This window comes from Trichechus manatus, unplaced genomic scaffold (genome assembly GCF_000243295.1).
Source record: "Trichechus manatus latirostris isolate Lorelei unplaced genomic scaffold, TriManLat1.0 scaffold00004, whole genome shotgun sequence".
Classification (NCBI taxonomy): Eukaryota; Metazoa; Chordata; class Mammalia; order Sirenia; family Trichechidae; genus Trichechus; species Trichechus manatus.
This window is the reverse complement of record NW_004443940.1, coordinates 7,956,672-7,968,632: the sequence shown is the minus strand read 5'-3', so window position 1 is coordinate 7,968,632 and position 11,961 is coordinate 7,956,672. Positions and strand designations below refer to the sequence as shown.

At 52.4% G+C, this 11,961-nt stretch overlaps 2 protein-coding genes across 6 annotated transcripts in view; one reads left to right on the top strand and one right to left on the bottom strand.

Annotated features, from left to right (window-relative positions):
• The first annotated feature begins 253 nt into the window (after nucleotides 1–253).
• Nucleotides 254–3,750, top strand: DOK1 (docking protein 1). 4 transcript variants are annotated; one of them, XM_023732492.1, is made up of 5 exons: nucleotides 254–347; nucleotides 521–1,265; nucleotides 1,402–1,495; nucleotides 1,714–1,898; nucleotides 2,133–3,750. In XM_023732492.1, the coding sequence occupies exons 3-5, from the start codon at nucleotides 1,459–1,461 to the stop codon at nucleotides 2,877–2,879; spliced, it is 969 nt and encodes a 322-aa protein (XP_023588260.1). In that variant the 5' UTR covers nucleotides 254–347; nucleotides 521–1,265; nucleotides 1,402–1,458; the 3' UTR covers nucleotides 2,880–3,750. The 4 variants fall into 4 exon arrangements, with proteins under 4 accessions (XP_023588260.1, XP_023588276.1, XP_023588277.1 ...); XM_023732508.1 differs by lacking the exon at nucleotides 254–347 and having other exon boundaries at nucleotides 1,138–1,265; nucleotides 1,714–1,790; XM_023732500.1 differs by lacking the exon at nucleotides 254–347 and having other exon boundaries at nucleotides 1,221–1,265; nucleotides 1,406–1,495.
• Nucleotides 3,751–3,966: 216 nt separating this feature from the next.
• Nucleotides 3,967–11,961, bottom strand: part of M1AP (meiosis 1 associated protein) — a 105,076-nt gene continuing 97,081 nt past the window's right edge. The window contains exons 7-10 of one of the 2 annotated variants that reach the window (XM_023732482.1): nucleotides 7,733–7,939; nucleotides 5,887–6,027; nucleotides 5,059–5,070; nucleotides 3,967–4,516 (exon numbers count right to left, since the gene is read on the bottom strand). In XM_023732482.1, the coding sequence (XP_023588250.1) occupies nucleotides 4,361–4,516; nucleotides 5,059–5,070; nucleotides 5,887–6,027; nucleotides 7,733–7,939 (516 nt within the window). In that variant the 3' untranslated portion in view covers nucleotides 3,967–4,360. The remainder of the gene's footprint in view (nucleotides 4,517–5,058; nucleotides 5,071–5,886; nucleotides 6,028–7,732; nucleotides 7,940–11,961) is intronic. The other variant, XM_012556265.2, reaches the window with a different exon arrangement.

Genomic DNA, 11,961 nt, shown 5'->3' with positions numbered 1-11,961 from the left:
GCTGCCCCTGTGGCGGCGGGAGGCCACTCGGCTCGGGGTTCCGGGAAGCCTTCCAGCCCCCGGCCCTTCCTCCACGCCCCCAGCTCGGCGGAGGGTAAACACTCCAACTCCAGCCGGGCTGGGGGCGGTCCCGGCTGGGGGAACTGAGGCCATGGTGGCCCACGTGGCCTCTCTGGAGCCCCAGGGTGCCGGCAGGCACTTTCGGGGTGATGTCACGGCCTTCACTCTGATGTCACGCTGGGCGTTTGACGTCACACGCAGCCCTCTCGCCCAGGCGCCAGGGCTCCCTGGCCGAAACCCGAAGTTTTCTCTTGGTGGAGCCACTTGTGCGCGCCCCACGGCCGCGGGTAAGGGCCCGGAGGTGGTGCGGCCGCCCCGCTTATCTAGGGACCCCCACTTCTTTCTCGCTCCTCTCCCTTCCCCCTTTTCGCGGCCTGCGGGGCCTGGGAAGGGGCGGGAACGCCTCCGGCGAGTCCAGCCCGCCTCCGACCCGCCCCGTCCCGCCCCGTCCCGCCTCCAGCCCGCAGGGCCAGGAAGCGCGAAAGGGACCGCCGGGGGCCATGGACGGGGCCGAGATGGAAGGGCCGCTCTTTTTACAGAGTCAGCGCTTCGGAACCAAGGTAGTGGGGGGCAGGGGCTGCAGAACCCCTTCAGAGCTTGGGGTGGGCGGAAGGGGCCAGAAAGAAGGAGGGAGCGGGCGCGGGTTGGAGCGCGGCGCCGGGAGCTGGAGAGCCCGGTGATGGTCTCGCGAAGTTGCTCTGCACACTCCAGACAAGCGTCTGCCGACCTCGGCGTACGCCCTCCTTGTTCCTGGAGAGACGGAGCGGCGTCGTCCTTGGGAGACTTCGCCCCAGGTCGGGAAGCCCCAGACGCCAAATCAGCCTGAGCCTGTTCCACAACCCCGTAGGGGCCCGGCCAGCCCGCGTTCGCCCCGCTCCCTCTCCAGTGTCTCGCTCTCTCCCTAGAGGTGGAGGAAGACCTGGGCTGTGCTCTACCCCGCCAGCCCCCATGGCGTGGCCCGGCTCGAGTTCTTTGACCACAAGGGGTCGGGCTCAGGGGGTGGCCGCGGGGGCTCGCGCCGCCTAGACTGCAAGGTGATCCGCCTGGCGGAGTGTGTGAGCGTGGTCCCCGTGGCGGTGGAGAGTCCCCCTGAGCCCGGCGCCGCAGCCTTCCGTCTGGACACACTGCAGCGCTCCCACCTGTTGGCCGCGGACGCGCGGTCCAGCGCCGCCTGGGTACAGACGCTGTGCCGAAATGCCTTTCCGGTGAGGGGGCCTGGGAGTGCGGGCGAGTGGCTGGGGCGACGCGGGGAGCAGCGACAGAGGCATCCGGGTGGCTCAGACCCTGGGAGCCACGCTGGGGGGATTATGGGGTCCTCTACACGCTCTCTCTTTACGACAGAAAGGTAGCTGGGCTCTGGCGCCTCCCGAAAACCCACCCAAACTTTCTGCCTTGGAGATGCTGGAGAACTCGCTTTACAGCCCCATCGGGGAAGGTAGAGGCGCCCAGAAGCCCGGGCAGGGATGGGGTGGTGTGGGAAGGAGAGGCGCCCTTGGGAAGGGAGTGATTAGAGGGTTCATGGACCCTTGGGGAAGGAGATCTGGGTTCCAAGTGAGTGCCGGGACACTCTGCTTCTGACTCCTTCCCGGCCCTCACTCCTCTGCCCCAGCCTCTAGTAGCTCCTTTAAGCGTCTAATCGAGTGTTCCTTTCAGGATCCCAGTTCTGGGTAACCGTACAGAGGACTGAAGCTGCTGAGCGCTGTGGCCTGCAAGGCTCCTACGTGCTGAGGGTAGAGGCTGAGAGGCTGACTCTTTCGGCCGTGGGGACCCAGAGTCAGAAACTGGAGCCTCTCCTTTCCTGGCCTTACACTCTGTTACGTCGTTATGGCCGTGACAAGGTGGGGGGGAGGGGACTGTCAGGGAGGGCTGTCAGAGAGGACTTGCTGGGTTGGGCAGTTGTGGGTAGGGTGGGACAGGACAGGAAGGTGGGAAGCTTTGCTCTCTGGGATCCCTCTTCTTTGCCTACCCTGTGATCCCCACCCCCTGCCCCAGGTGATCTTTTCAGATTCCCTGCCTAGTTCAGCCCTGTGACTCACCTCCTCTGATGATGCATCCCTCCACACCCTCTTCAGGTCATGTTCTCTTTTGAGGCCGGCCGCCGCTGCCCCTCTGGCCCCGGAACATTCACCTTCCAGACGGCACAGGGAAATGACATCTTTCAGGCAGTTGAGACTGCTATCTGCCAGCAGAAGGCCCAGGCAAAGGCCAGTCAGGGGCATGATGTTCGGAGAGCTGACTCCCATGAAGAAGTGGCAGAAGGGAAGGTGGCTTCTCCTTGTGGCCCCCAGGAGCACCTGGGCAACCCCCTATCGCTGTATGCTGAACCCCTAGACTCCCTGCGCATCCCTCCAGGCCCTTCCCAGGACTCCCTGTATTCAGACCCCTTGAATAGCACACCTCGTCCAGCTGGGGAGGGGGCACAGTTGAAGAAACCTCTCTACTGGGACTTGTATGAACATGCGCAGCAGCGGTTGATGAAGGCCAACCTGAAGGACCCCAAAGAGGATCCCATCTATGATGAACCTGAGGGCCTGGCCCCGGCCCCTCCCCGAGGCCTTTATGACCTGCCTCAGGAGCCCAAGGATGCATGGTGGTGCCAGGCTCGGGTGAAGGAGGAGGGCTATGAGCTCCCCTACAACCCAGCCACTGACGACTACGCTGTGCCCCCGCCTCGGAGCACAAAGCCTCTCCCAGCTCCCAAGCCCCAAGGCCTGGTCTTCCTTGAACCTGGTACTGAAACTGGCAGTGGCAGCAAAGGCCACAGCTCAAATGCTGCTTTGTATAGCCAGGTCCAAAAGAACGGGGCCTCAGGGAGCTGAGACTGGCTTCTCCAGAGCAGGGACCAAAAGGACTGGAGTCAAGTCAGAGAACTCCATATGAGAGTAAGGCCAGGCTGGGAGAGCTGATAGGATGACCATGGGGAGGTGGCACTGGGGATGAACAAAACCTGTGAAAACCAGAGGGAAGCAGGACGCAGGAGGCTCCTGGGTGAGACCAGGGTCTCAGAGGGATTAGGGGAGTCGAAGGATCATCAATCCCAACAAGTCCTAGGAAGTGGGACAAGTGGCAGGAACTGAGGGATGGGATCTGGGGAGGGTCAGCACCCCTAAACCCCTCACCTCCCAAAGGAATGGACAACTGCTGGACCAGGTCTTTAGAAAGCAGTGTACGATCAGAATAGGTGCAATTTCAGGGGCCTGTATGGAGGCTCTAGGGGAATGCTAGACTGTGCCTGAATCCTAACCCCTCCTTTGCATTGCTCTTTGCCAGAGATGTATTTAAAAAAAAAATTTATTGTCATTAAAGCCAGTTTGGGTTTCAGAGGTCCATGTGTGTGAATAGACACAGAGGGGACACAGTGGCAGGGTGTGCTGGGTGGGCATGGGGGGATCAGGAGGAGAACCGGGAATGTGTTGGAGGCCATGGGAGGAGAAGGGGGCCCAGTGAGGGGTGCAGGGAGGCTGTAAAGCGAGCGCCTGGTAGTCAAGTCTGGCAGAGCTGGGTGGGAATCTAGCTTTGTGAGTCCTGGCAAGTGACAAAGCATTTTCAACCCTCAGTTTCTACCCCTGCTGCCCCTCTGTAAAATGGAAAAATTAACAATGGGCCCTGCCTCACAGGATGATTTGTATGAAATGAGGTAATTTTCTAAAGTACTTTGTGTAATTTGAAGTCCAGAGTAAGAGTTTTATAAATGGGAGTTGGTCTGTGGAGTGGGGGGGGGGGGTAAGGGGGGTGGCGCTGACAGGAAGGTGGGCAGGTGAGGGGAGAGGGAGTAGGCCCTTTCCACACCGTCCTCTCCCCTGATCCCACACCCCCACTTTGCATATAGGTACCCCATCAACCACTCATCTGTCTGGAAGCTGAAGAGAACTGCAGTGTGCTGGGTGTGGTGGGAGGGGCACTGGCTTTGGAATGAGGCTTGGCTTTCACTCCCGCTTGTTTTTCATGAGCTCTGAAAACCTCATCCTTGTCTGCTGAGGCCCAGTATCCTGAGGATGACCTTACCTCATCTACCCGCCTGCACAGCTACCAGGAGAAATTCTGGGTTGGGAATGCTCCTGACAATGGTGAAGTCTTAACGAGTTTAATCTCCATCTTTGTTAACAGTATCACATGATCCAAAAGAAAACTAGAGCCCCTGCTTGCAGAAGGAAAAGGCTTGGGTGTATCTCTTCCTGGTGGCATGAGGAGGCTCAGGTGGACAGACGGTAGGTCTGACCACAGACAGCCACTGTGTGAGCCTTAGCATGGATGTGGTTGAGCAGGGCACCTGGGCTCTGGCACTGGCCACTTAGGGTCCTCAGGGATACTCCTCCTCCTCTTCCTCATTGGAAGGCAGCAAGAAGGCTTCCCAGGAAGCTTTCTGGGTTGCTGGCATCTTGGCTCTGCCTGGGGCTGGAGTCATTGGCAGGGGGGCCACTGTGGCTCGAACTCGGTTGGCCTGCAGTTGCCCAGCCTGCAAAAAGAACAACCAGAGGCTTGTCTGAAGACCACAGTTCCTGATCTCCTGTCTCGTTCCCTGCTGGGCCTCCTGTCCTATCTCCTTCACATGTTCCATCCCTGGAGTGACAGCCTCAAGGCCCAGGGATGTGACACTGGAGTCTCCTTGGCTCCAGCCTCCATGGTGCCAGCTCTCTGCTGAGTCTCCCTGCTGTCAGCCTGCCTGCCAGCTAGCCTGGGGGTCTGACTATGATGGGCTCCTCTTCAACACATCTGGTCCTTGTCCTGCCTTTAATTGACTAGTTTAGAATCATCTTTCTCTAATTTCAACTAAGACATAATGGGAGTTTTTTTTACAGGCAATGGTACTGAGAAACTAGGAAAAGATTAGTAGCAGCAAAAGGAAGCCCAACCATCAGAGAATATGGATTTCATAGAAACAACTCTTTGCCCTCAATTACTCTTCTCCGATCCTTGTCACTAGAGCCCAGACTCAGAGCTGCTTACTACCCGGGGTCAGCCTCACTGTCCTCAGCTGTAAAACGAGCATAGATTTACCTTGCAGGGATGCTGTGGGGATTACAGGAGAAAAATTTGTGTGAAAGCACTTACCACAGACCTGCAAATGGTTGGGACTCAATAAATGTGAATTTCCCTTCCCTGGGCATTTCTTCTCCCACCTTCTCTTCTGACTTTTCTTTCCAGAAGAGGGGTGTGTTTGGAGCTCTAGTGCAGCCAGTTTGCTTAGTGGGATAGTGGTCTGTTCAATGACTAAGGAGTTATAAACGCTACAGTTAAGATAGGTAAATACCAAAGCAGACTCCCTACTTGGTAGGATTTGTAATTTCTTTTGGCCAGGGCAACAGGCCAAGGAGCACTGGTGGCACAATGGTTAAGCCCTCTGCTAACCGAAAGGTTGCGGTTCGAACCCACTGGAGGCTCTGCAGGAGAAAAGACGGGGGCATCTGCTTTTGTAACAATTATAGCCTAGGAAACCCTATGGGGCAGTTCTGCTCTGTCCGATAGGATTGCTCTGAGTCGACCTCCATGGCACACAACAACAGGACAAAAGGCCACTCTTTCTTCCTCTCCTGTCGTCCTGGTTCTCCCCTCCACCATGGGTGGCATCAGGGAGGAGGGCTACTCCCTCAGGTGGGGAATTGGGGAATGGGACTTTGTAACGAGTCTTGGATTTCACTCTTGCTTGTTTTCCATGAGCTCTGAAAACCTCATCCTTGTCTCCTGAGGTCCAGTTCCCTGAGGGTGACCTGACCTCATCCACCTGCTTATACAGAGCTACAAGCAGGAGGGCTCTCTCTCTTGGACTCTGGGTGTAAAGGGGAAGGAGGGAAGTAAGGAAGGGCAGAGATGGACGGAAGCTGTTACCTTTCTCAGGGTCCGGCTCTCCCAGCTTGACTGGAGCCGCCCTTGAGGCCTGGCTAAGGTGCTGCTCAGGTGTGAGTACAGGTGGCTCCAGGCCTGCAAGGGGTTGTAGGTGGGCTCCAGCTCCAGGCTGTCCAGTATGCTCTGAGGAAAAGAGAGGAAGAGCCTCACCCAGGGAAACTGGGGCCATAGAAATACATAGAAATAGGCAGAGACTCTCGAGTGTGAAGAGGCTGGCGTGGAGGAGGTATGAATGACCGAGGGTGTCACTGAAGCCTGTGAAATAGATGGGTGTCCCTGAGGTCTGAGTGCTTGTGAGGTTAAGTGTGAGGCAAGGGTCCCAGAAGTAGGAGCAACCCCGAGTAGTTAGGGGCACTGGACACCCTGGCCATGAGGAGTGTGCCCCGGAGTTCTGAGAGGGGCCAGGAGCCCGGGAGGGCTACAACTGATGTGGTGTGGGTGCTGAGGGAGGCCGTGTGCAAGGCAGGCTGCTGGCGCTCACAGTCTGCAGGGCAGGCTGGGACGGGGAGTGAGTACACAGCGTTCTTAGCCTGCGAGGTGAGCTTGAGCATAACAGTAGGGACACTCGAGAGCAGCATTCCTGAGCAGTCAGGTTTTCCGGCCACAACATCCTGTGCCAGGAGCCACTGGCCCTGAAGTGAGACGCTGAGCGGGCCCTGGCCACTCGTGCCCACCTCTCTCAGCATCCTCGTGGCAGCCAAGCCGGGAGCACAATCCCGGGCTCTGTCCTTTCTGCACGTAAGACAGCCATCCAGCAGCAAGGGGGTTCCAGCTCTCCCTGCCCAGAGCCACCCCTCCCACCCCAGCCTGCAAGGCTGACAGAGGAAATACAGAATCCAGACCCGAGGAGGAGGGAGGAGGGGAAGAGATGGGCCTTCAGAGCTGTTCCCTCCTTTGCAGCTGAGACTCATTTTGAAGTCCTTCCTGTTCTGGGCTCTGACATTGGCTGCCTTTCCTTCAACAGAATGAAGGCACACAAACACGGGTATACACACATACACGTAACGCAGAGAAATGGACCCGTTTAAGGACATGCCGTCTGTCACACAGAGGTGCACAGACTTACTGACACAGGCACCAAGAGATGCACAAATCAACACACAAAGGTACAAGAACTCACACAAAAGTTCATATTTCTTTGTCATCTTTTTCACCCTTCCCCTTTTCTTCCTCTGCCTTCCATGTGTCTTCTCCTTTCGCCTTTTCCACTAATACACTCATCTCTCATTTCTAACCTCACAATCTCCTCTCCATGGTGGGAGTGGGGATGGGAGGTGGGGGCAGGGTAGCCAGCCAGTGCAAAAACGAACGAAATGAAACAAAACAAGAATCAAGTGCATGACCTGGAGCTGGAACTGCCTGGGCTTATGACTTCCTCCTCTGCTTCCACACACCCTTGCGCTCTATCCAGGTGTCCTTCTGTGGCAGTTTCCCCATTTCTCCTTTACAGCTACTCTTGGTGCTCATTTTGGTCAGATTTCAGGGGTGTGTGCGTGTCTTATGCTCCTCCAGGGATGGCACTAATCCCCACTCCTTCCTCTACACCAATTACCCTTCTCTCCCTACAAACTTCTCTCCAAATTTTCTCTTCTAGTCTCCTTTTTACTTCATTTCTCACCTGCTGCCTTAATCTAAGCATTAACTTCCTTCCACCTGGCCTCAGTTCCTACCCTTGCTTTCTTCTCTGACCACCTACCACACCCCTTGGAACCATGTCTCCCTCTGTTCTCCAACCATTCCCTCACGGCTCACTCCTCTCCCTCATCCTTTCTCAGCTCCATTCTCCTCTCTCTGCCCCATGGGTCTGTGAGATCTGGGCCCCACTTGCCTCCATAGTCTTTAGGCTGTCATCAGGTGGGTACTCAGGTAGCAGGGGGAAGGCGCTGGGCAGCATCAGTTCCCGTGTGGCCACTGCCTTGACCAGTAGAGTGAGGGAGGGCGATGGCATGATCACATAAAAGGTGCTGGCAGGGGCTCTCTGGCTCTGTCCAAGGCTCAGGGGCTCCCCTTTGGCCAACAGCAGCCACTCTCTTTTCTGAAACAAGGACATACATAAACCCTGCTTCATCTCCAGTCCTTGGCACCTTTTGAGGATCAATCCCAGTTGAAGCTGCTGAGTTCCTCTAGGGGAGTCAGGGAGGGCTGAGCCATTTCACTTTGGCCCTGTGAGGGAAGACTTTCCTGCTTGAATCACCAATGCCACAAGGCACTGTCCTTCCTCTGGTCCGTGATGTCCCAGAGAGAATATCTCAGAAGGGTTAACAATTAAAAAGAAAAGGGAGGGGGGGAGGCTAAGAGGGGAGAGACAAGTTAAGAAATACCCTTTAACCTGAAGTAGGTGTGACCACAGAGGGGGCTAATATATTACTCAATGGTCATTGTCGAGTTTTAAGAATTAAAAATGAAACAGATACTTGTATCTGGGTGTTGTAAAAATCCAGGCCTTATATTGAGGGTGAAAAATCTGGTTGTACTGCTAATAACTGGGGTTAGAGAGTGCTGACTGGAGACTATCCTTGGAATGGCCAGAGAAGGTTTAAGAAGGAGGTGGAAGCAGCCTGTGAGGGAGAGAAGGAGGCAGCAGGGAGAGGAGAGTTTTGGTGTCACAAGGAGGCAGGTGGGGACAGGGCCTTATGATCAGTTCCACCAGTTACGTGACAAAAAGAAGGGTCAGAATTGACTCCATGGGTGAAAGGTATCGTAGAACAGAGGGTGGCACTTTGCCGTGTGTCATGGAGATTAACAGAGGTCAGCACCATGGGTAAGGAGAAGGAACAAGCAGACTTAAAATTAGTTTTTCTAGGTGCACCCTTTTAAGATAGGCGTGGAAATGAGGCAATTTTCTGTGGCAGTTTTTCAGGGAAAACCACAAAACTTCAGAAAATATGTAGTCAGAACTGCTACAGTCATCTGTAAATTGTATCCTTCTGCTTGAGGTGATCATCAGTTACATCTGGTGGAACTATAACTGTCTCCCTGCTAGATATGATGAAAGAAAACACACTAGCTTTGCTCACTCTAGCTTATTCGCAAGGCTGGAAGAAATAATATGAGAAGAAAGGCAAAAGAGGAAAAAAGATTTTAAGGGGGTACAGGAATACCAGTATCTTGTGGGGTACAAGTGGAAAGTGACCCAGTGAGGCAGAAAAAAACTGCTGAAGCATTCGGGTTACACCCTAGAGGGAATGGGCTGGGTGGTTTTGGACACTTTAGAGCAGTGTCATCCTTCTGTGCAGCACAGAACTCTGAGGAGGTTTGGTAGGCACCGGAAGGTGGTAGGAAATCCATTAATGCCTCCAAGAAGAAGAGGTGTGTATCATTCCTGTGGTGAGTGACCTCAGCAATTGACCGACAAGTTTGGAGGTGTGGAGTAGCCTCACTAACATGTTTGGGGGAGCAGGTGATTTGGGCATGGGGAAATTAATCACAATCATAATCATAATCAGGAACATTCCTACTATACTTACCATGTGCCAGGCCCTGTGCTAAGAGCTTTATGGGTGCTTTCAGAAGTTTGTGCTTTCCTAACATTTTGCTTCTATCTGGAGATGTGCTGTCTTCTCGAGGAAGAGATCCAAAATGGGTTGGAGAGTCTGCTTGATGCTTAGCAAATCCATCAAACTGGATATAAATGATATAGAAATCATGGTGTATGTGTGCTAGGGCAGGAAGACTTTCCCCTGCTCTGAGGACATGGCCTCTCTAAGCCTGGAAGGGATGTTCTCTGGAAGGGATACCTAGGATGTTGCAAGTTTAACCAGGGCACTCAATTTCAGTTGGCTCAAATAACTTCTGATACGGGGCTCAGGCCTTGGATTTTTTTTTTTACTTCTTCTATTTTTCATGCATTTTTGTGCTTTAGTTTATTTCCTGATTATTTACAAAATTAAAAATGTATTGAGTACCTGTTATGTTCCTAGGTGTGGGTATATAGAAATTCATTAGACACGTTCTTTGTCTTCTTGGGGTTTATAATCTACAGTGTGGGAGGCTTGTAAACTAATGTTTGTCCAAGACTTAGTTTAGGATGACCAATTATTCTGGTCGGCCTGGGACTGACACAGTTTTAGCACTGAAAGATCTCTGTCCCAGGAAACCACCCAGTCCTGGGCACACCAGGATTGTTGGTCACCCTACGAAGACTTGACCGAGCATGGAATATCTTTCCACTGTGGTGAGTCACTGGGGGCTTGGAGGCAGCTTGATTTGATTTAGAAAACTATGGCTATGTGACATTTCTTGCCCTTAGTGTTGTGGAGCAAATTCACACCTGCTACATTGTGAGATTGCTAAGATCCTTGAATGCTGCACACAGAAAAATTATGAACCCTAGAATTTGAGTCCACTGATGGTGAGACAATAGCCAAGATTCTGTTAGAGAACAGGTGTGTAGAAATTGAGTGAAGTTTCTCAAAAGTCACTGGTGATGTGGGGACTATCCTTCAACAGTGATGCAACACTGATTTGCAAAATACTAGCAAACCAAATCCAGCAACATATAAAAAGGATTATACATCATGACCAAGCTATATCCTGGAAATGCAAGGTTGGTATAATGTTCAAAAATCAATCAATGTAATACAATCCATTAATCGAATAATGGGCAAAAACCACCTGATCATCTCAATAGATGCAGAAAAAGCAAATGAAAAAAAAACTAACATGCTTTCATGACAAAAACACTCAACAAACTAGGAATAGAAGGGAACTTCCTCAACCTAATAATGACCTCTTTGAAAAACCCTCAGCTAACATCATATTTAATAGTGAAAGACTGGACTCTTTTCCCTTAAGATCAGGAACAAGACAAGGATGTCTGCTCTCACCACTTGTATTCAACATTGAATTGGAGGATCTATCCAGGGCAGTTAGGCAAGAAAAAGAAACAGAAGGCATCTAGATTGGAAAGGAAGAACAAAAACTCTCTCTTACATATAGAAAATCATGAGGAATTCAGGAATTCACATACACATACACACACACACACACAAAACCTATTGGAGCTAATAAATGAGTTCAGCAAGATTACAGGATACAAGAGCAATATGTAAAAATCAGTTGTATTTCTACACACATTATGAGGCATTAATTCTCATCTGGGGTTATGATCTCTAGGGAATGAAGTTCAGGCCAGACAACTGATTAGTTGGGCTAAAGACTGGTATAGCTTCACATCCTTGGGGGCAACACTGGAATGGGAAGTAAATTATCTTTTGGGGTACAAATATTTATAAAGGGGAAACATGTAGCAGGATAATTTACTGAGCTATGGATTATGCATAGTTCTTGTGCTGTAGGACTCTGGCAAGCATAAGAGATGTTTTTCTTTTCTGTTCCAGTAAGGGGGTTGGGTTTTAGGGATGAAGACAGAAGTAGCAGCTCCTAGAAGACAACTCCTCATCAAAGCTTGTGTCGCAGAGCCTATTGTCTGGCTGGTAGTACACGGAGGAAGTGGAAATGGCCCACCCCAGGAGGACAAGGGGGAGTTTACTGGAAACTGGGGAGAGAATGGGGGCCTTGGGGTTTCCTAGAGGGTCAGAGACCTGACCCTCTTGCATACAATACCTTGAATGGGAGACTAGTTGTGTGAGGGACCCAGGGGAGCTGGACCCTAGGAGCTGCAGTTTGGGACCCTCAGCAAAAGCTTCCTTGACCTGGTCCAATCCTGAGGGGGAGAAGCCACGCATCTTTGAAGGAGACGTGATAACTCAGACAATAAGCATCTCAGTGGTAATTCCACTTCCCGCATTTTCTGGACTGTGTTAGCCCTCTAAGATACTGACCATGGCCCTAGGGAGGGAGAGAGGCACCTAAATGATATTGGGTGCATCAACATCCTGGCACTCAGGGACCAATATTTTCTAAATTTGATTAAAAAAAAAGGTAATGGGCACTTCCAGCAAATGGCGCTCTAGGCAGAAGAACCACGCCGTCCCTCCATGGCAAAGATCTGAAAAACTAAGCTGAACAGAGAAAACAACAATCCTGAAAACCTAAAACATCAAATGAAGAGATAAAGAACTCAGCCAAGCACCAAATGGAGTGAGAAAACTGACA

Bases quoted from the DNA above. Each gene is read 5' to 3' on its own strand.
- DOK1 (XM_023732492.1), top strand. From the start codon at position 1,459: ATGCTGGAGAACTCGCTTTACAGCCCCATCGGGGAAG. The intron at 1,496-1,713 runs GTAGAGGCGCCC...TGTTCCTTTCAG, and splicing joins TTACAGCCCCATCGGGGAAG to GATCCCAGTTCTGGGTAACC. The intron at 1,899-2,132 runs GTGGGGGGGAGG...CACCCTCTTCAG, and splicing joins GTCGTTATGGCCGTGACAAG to GTCATGTTCTCTTTTGAGGC.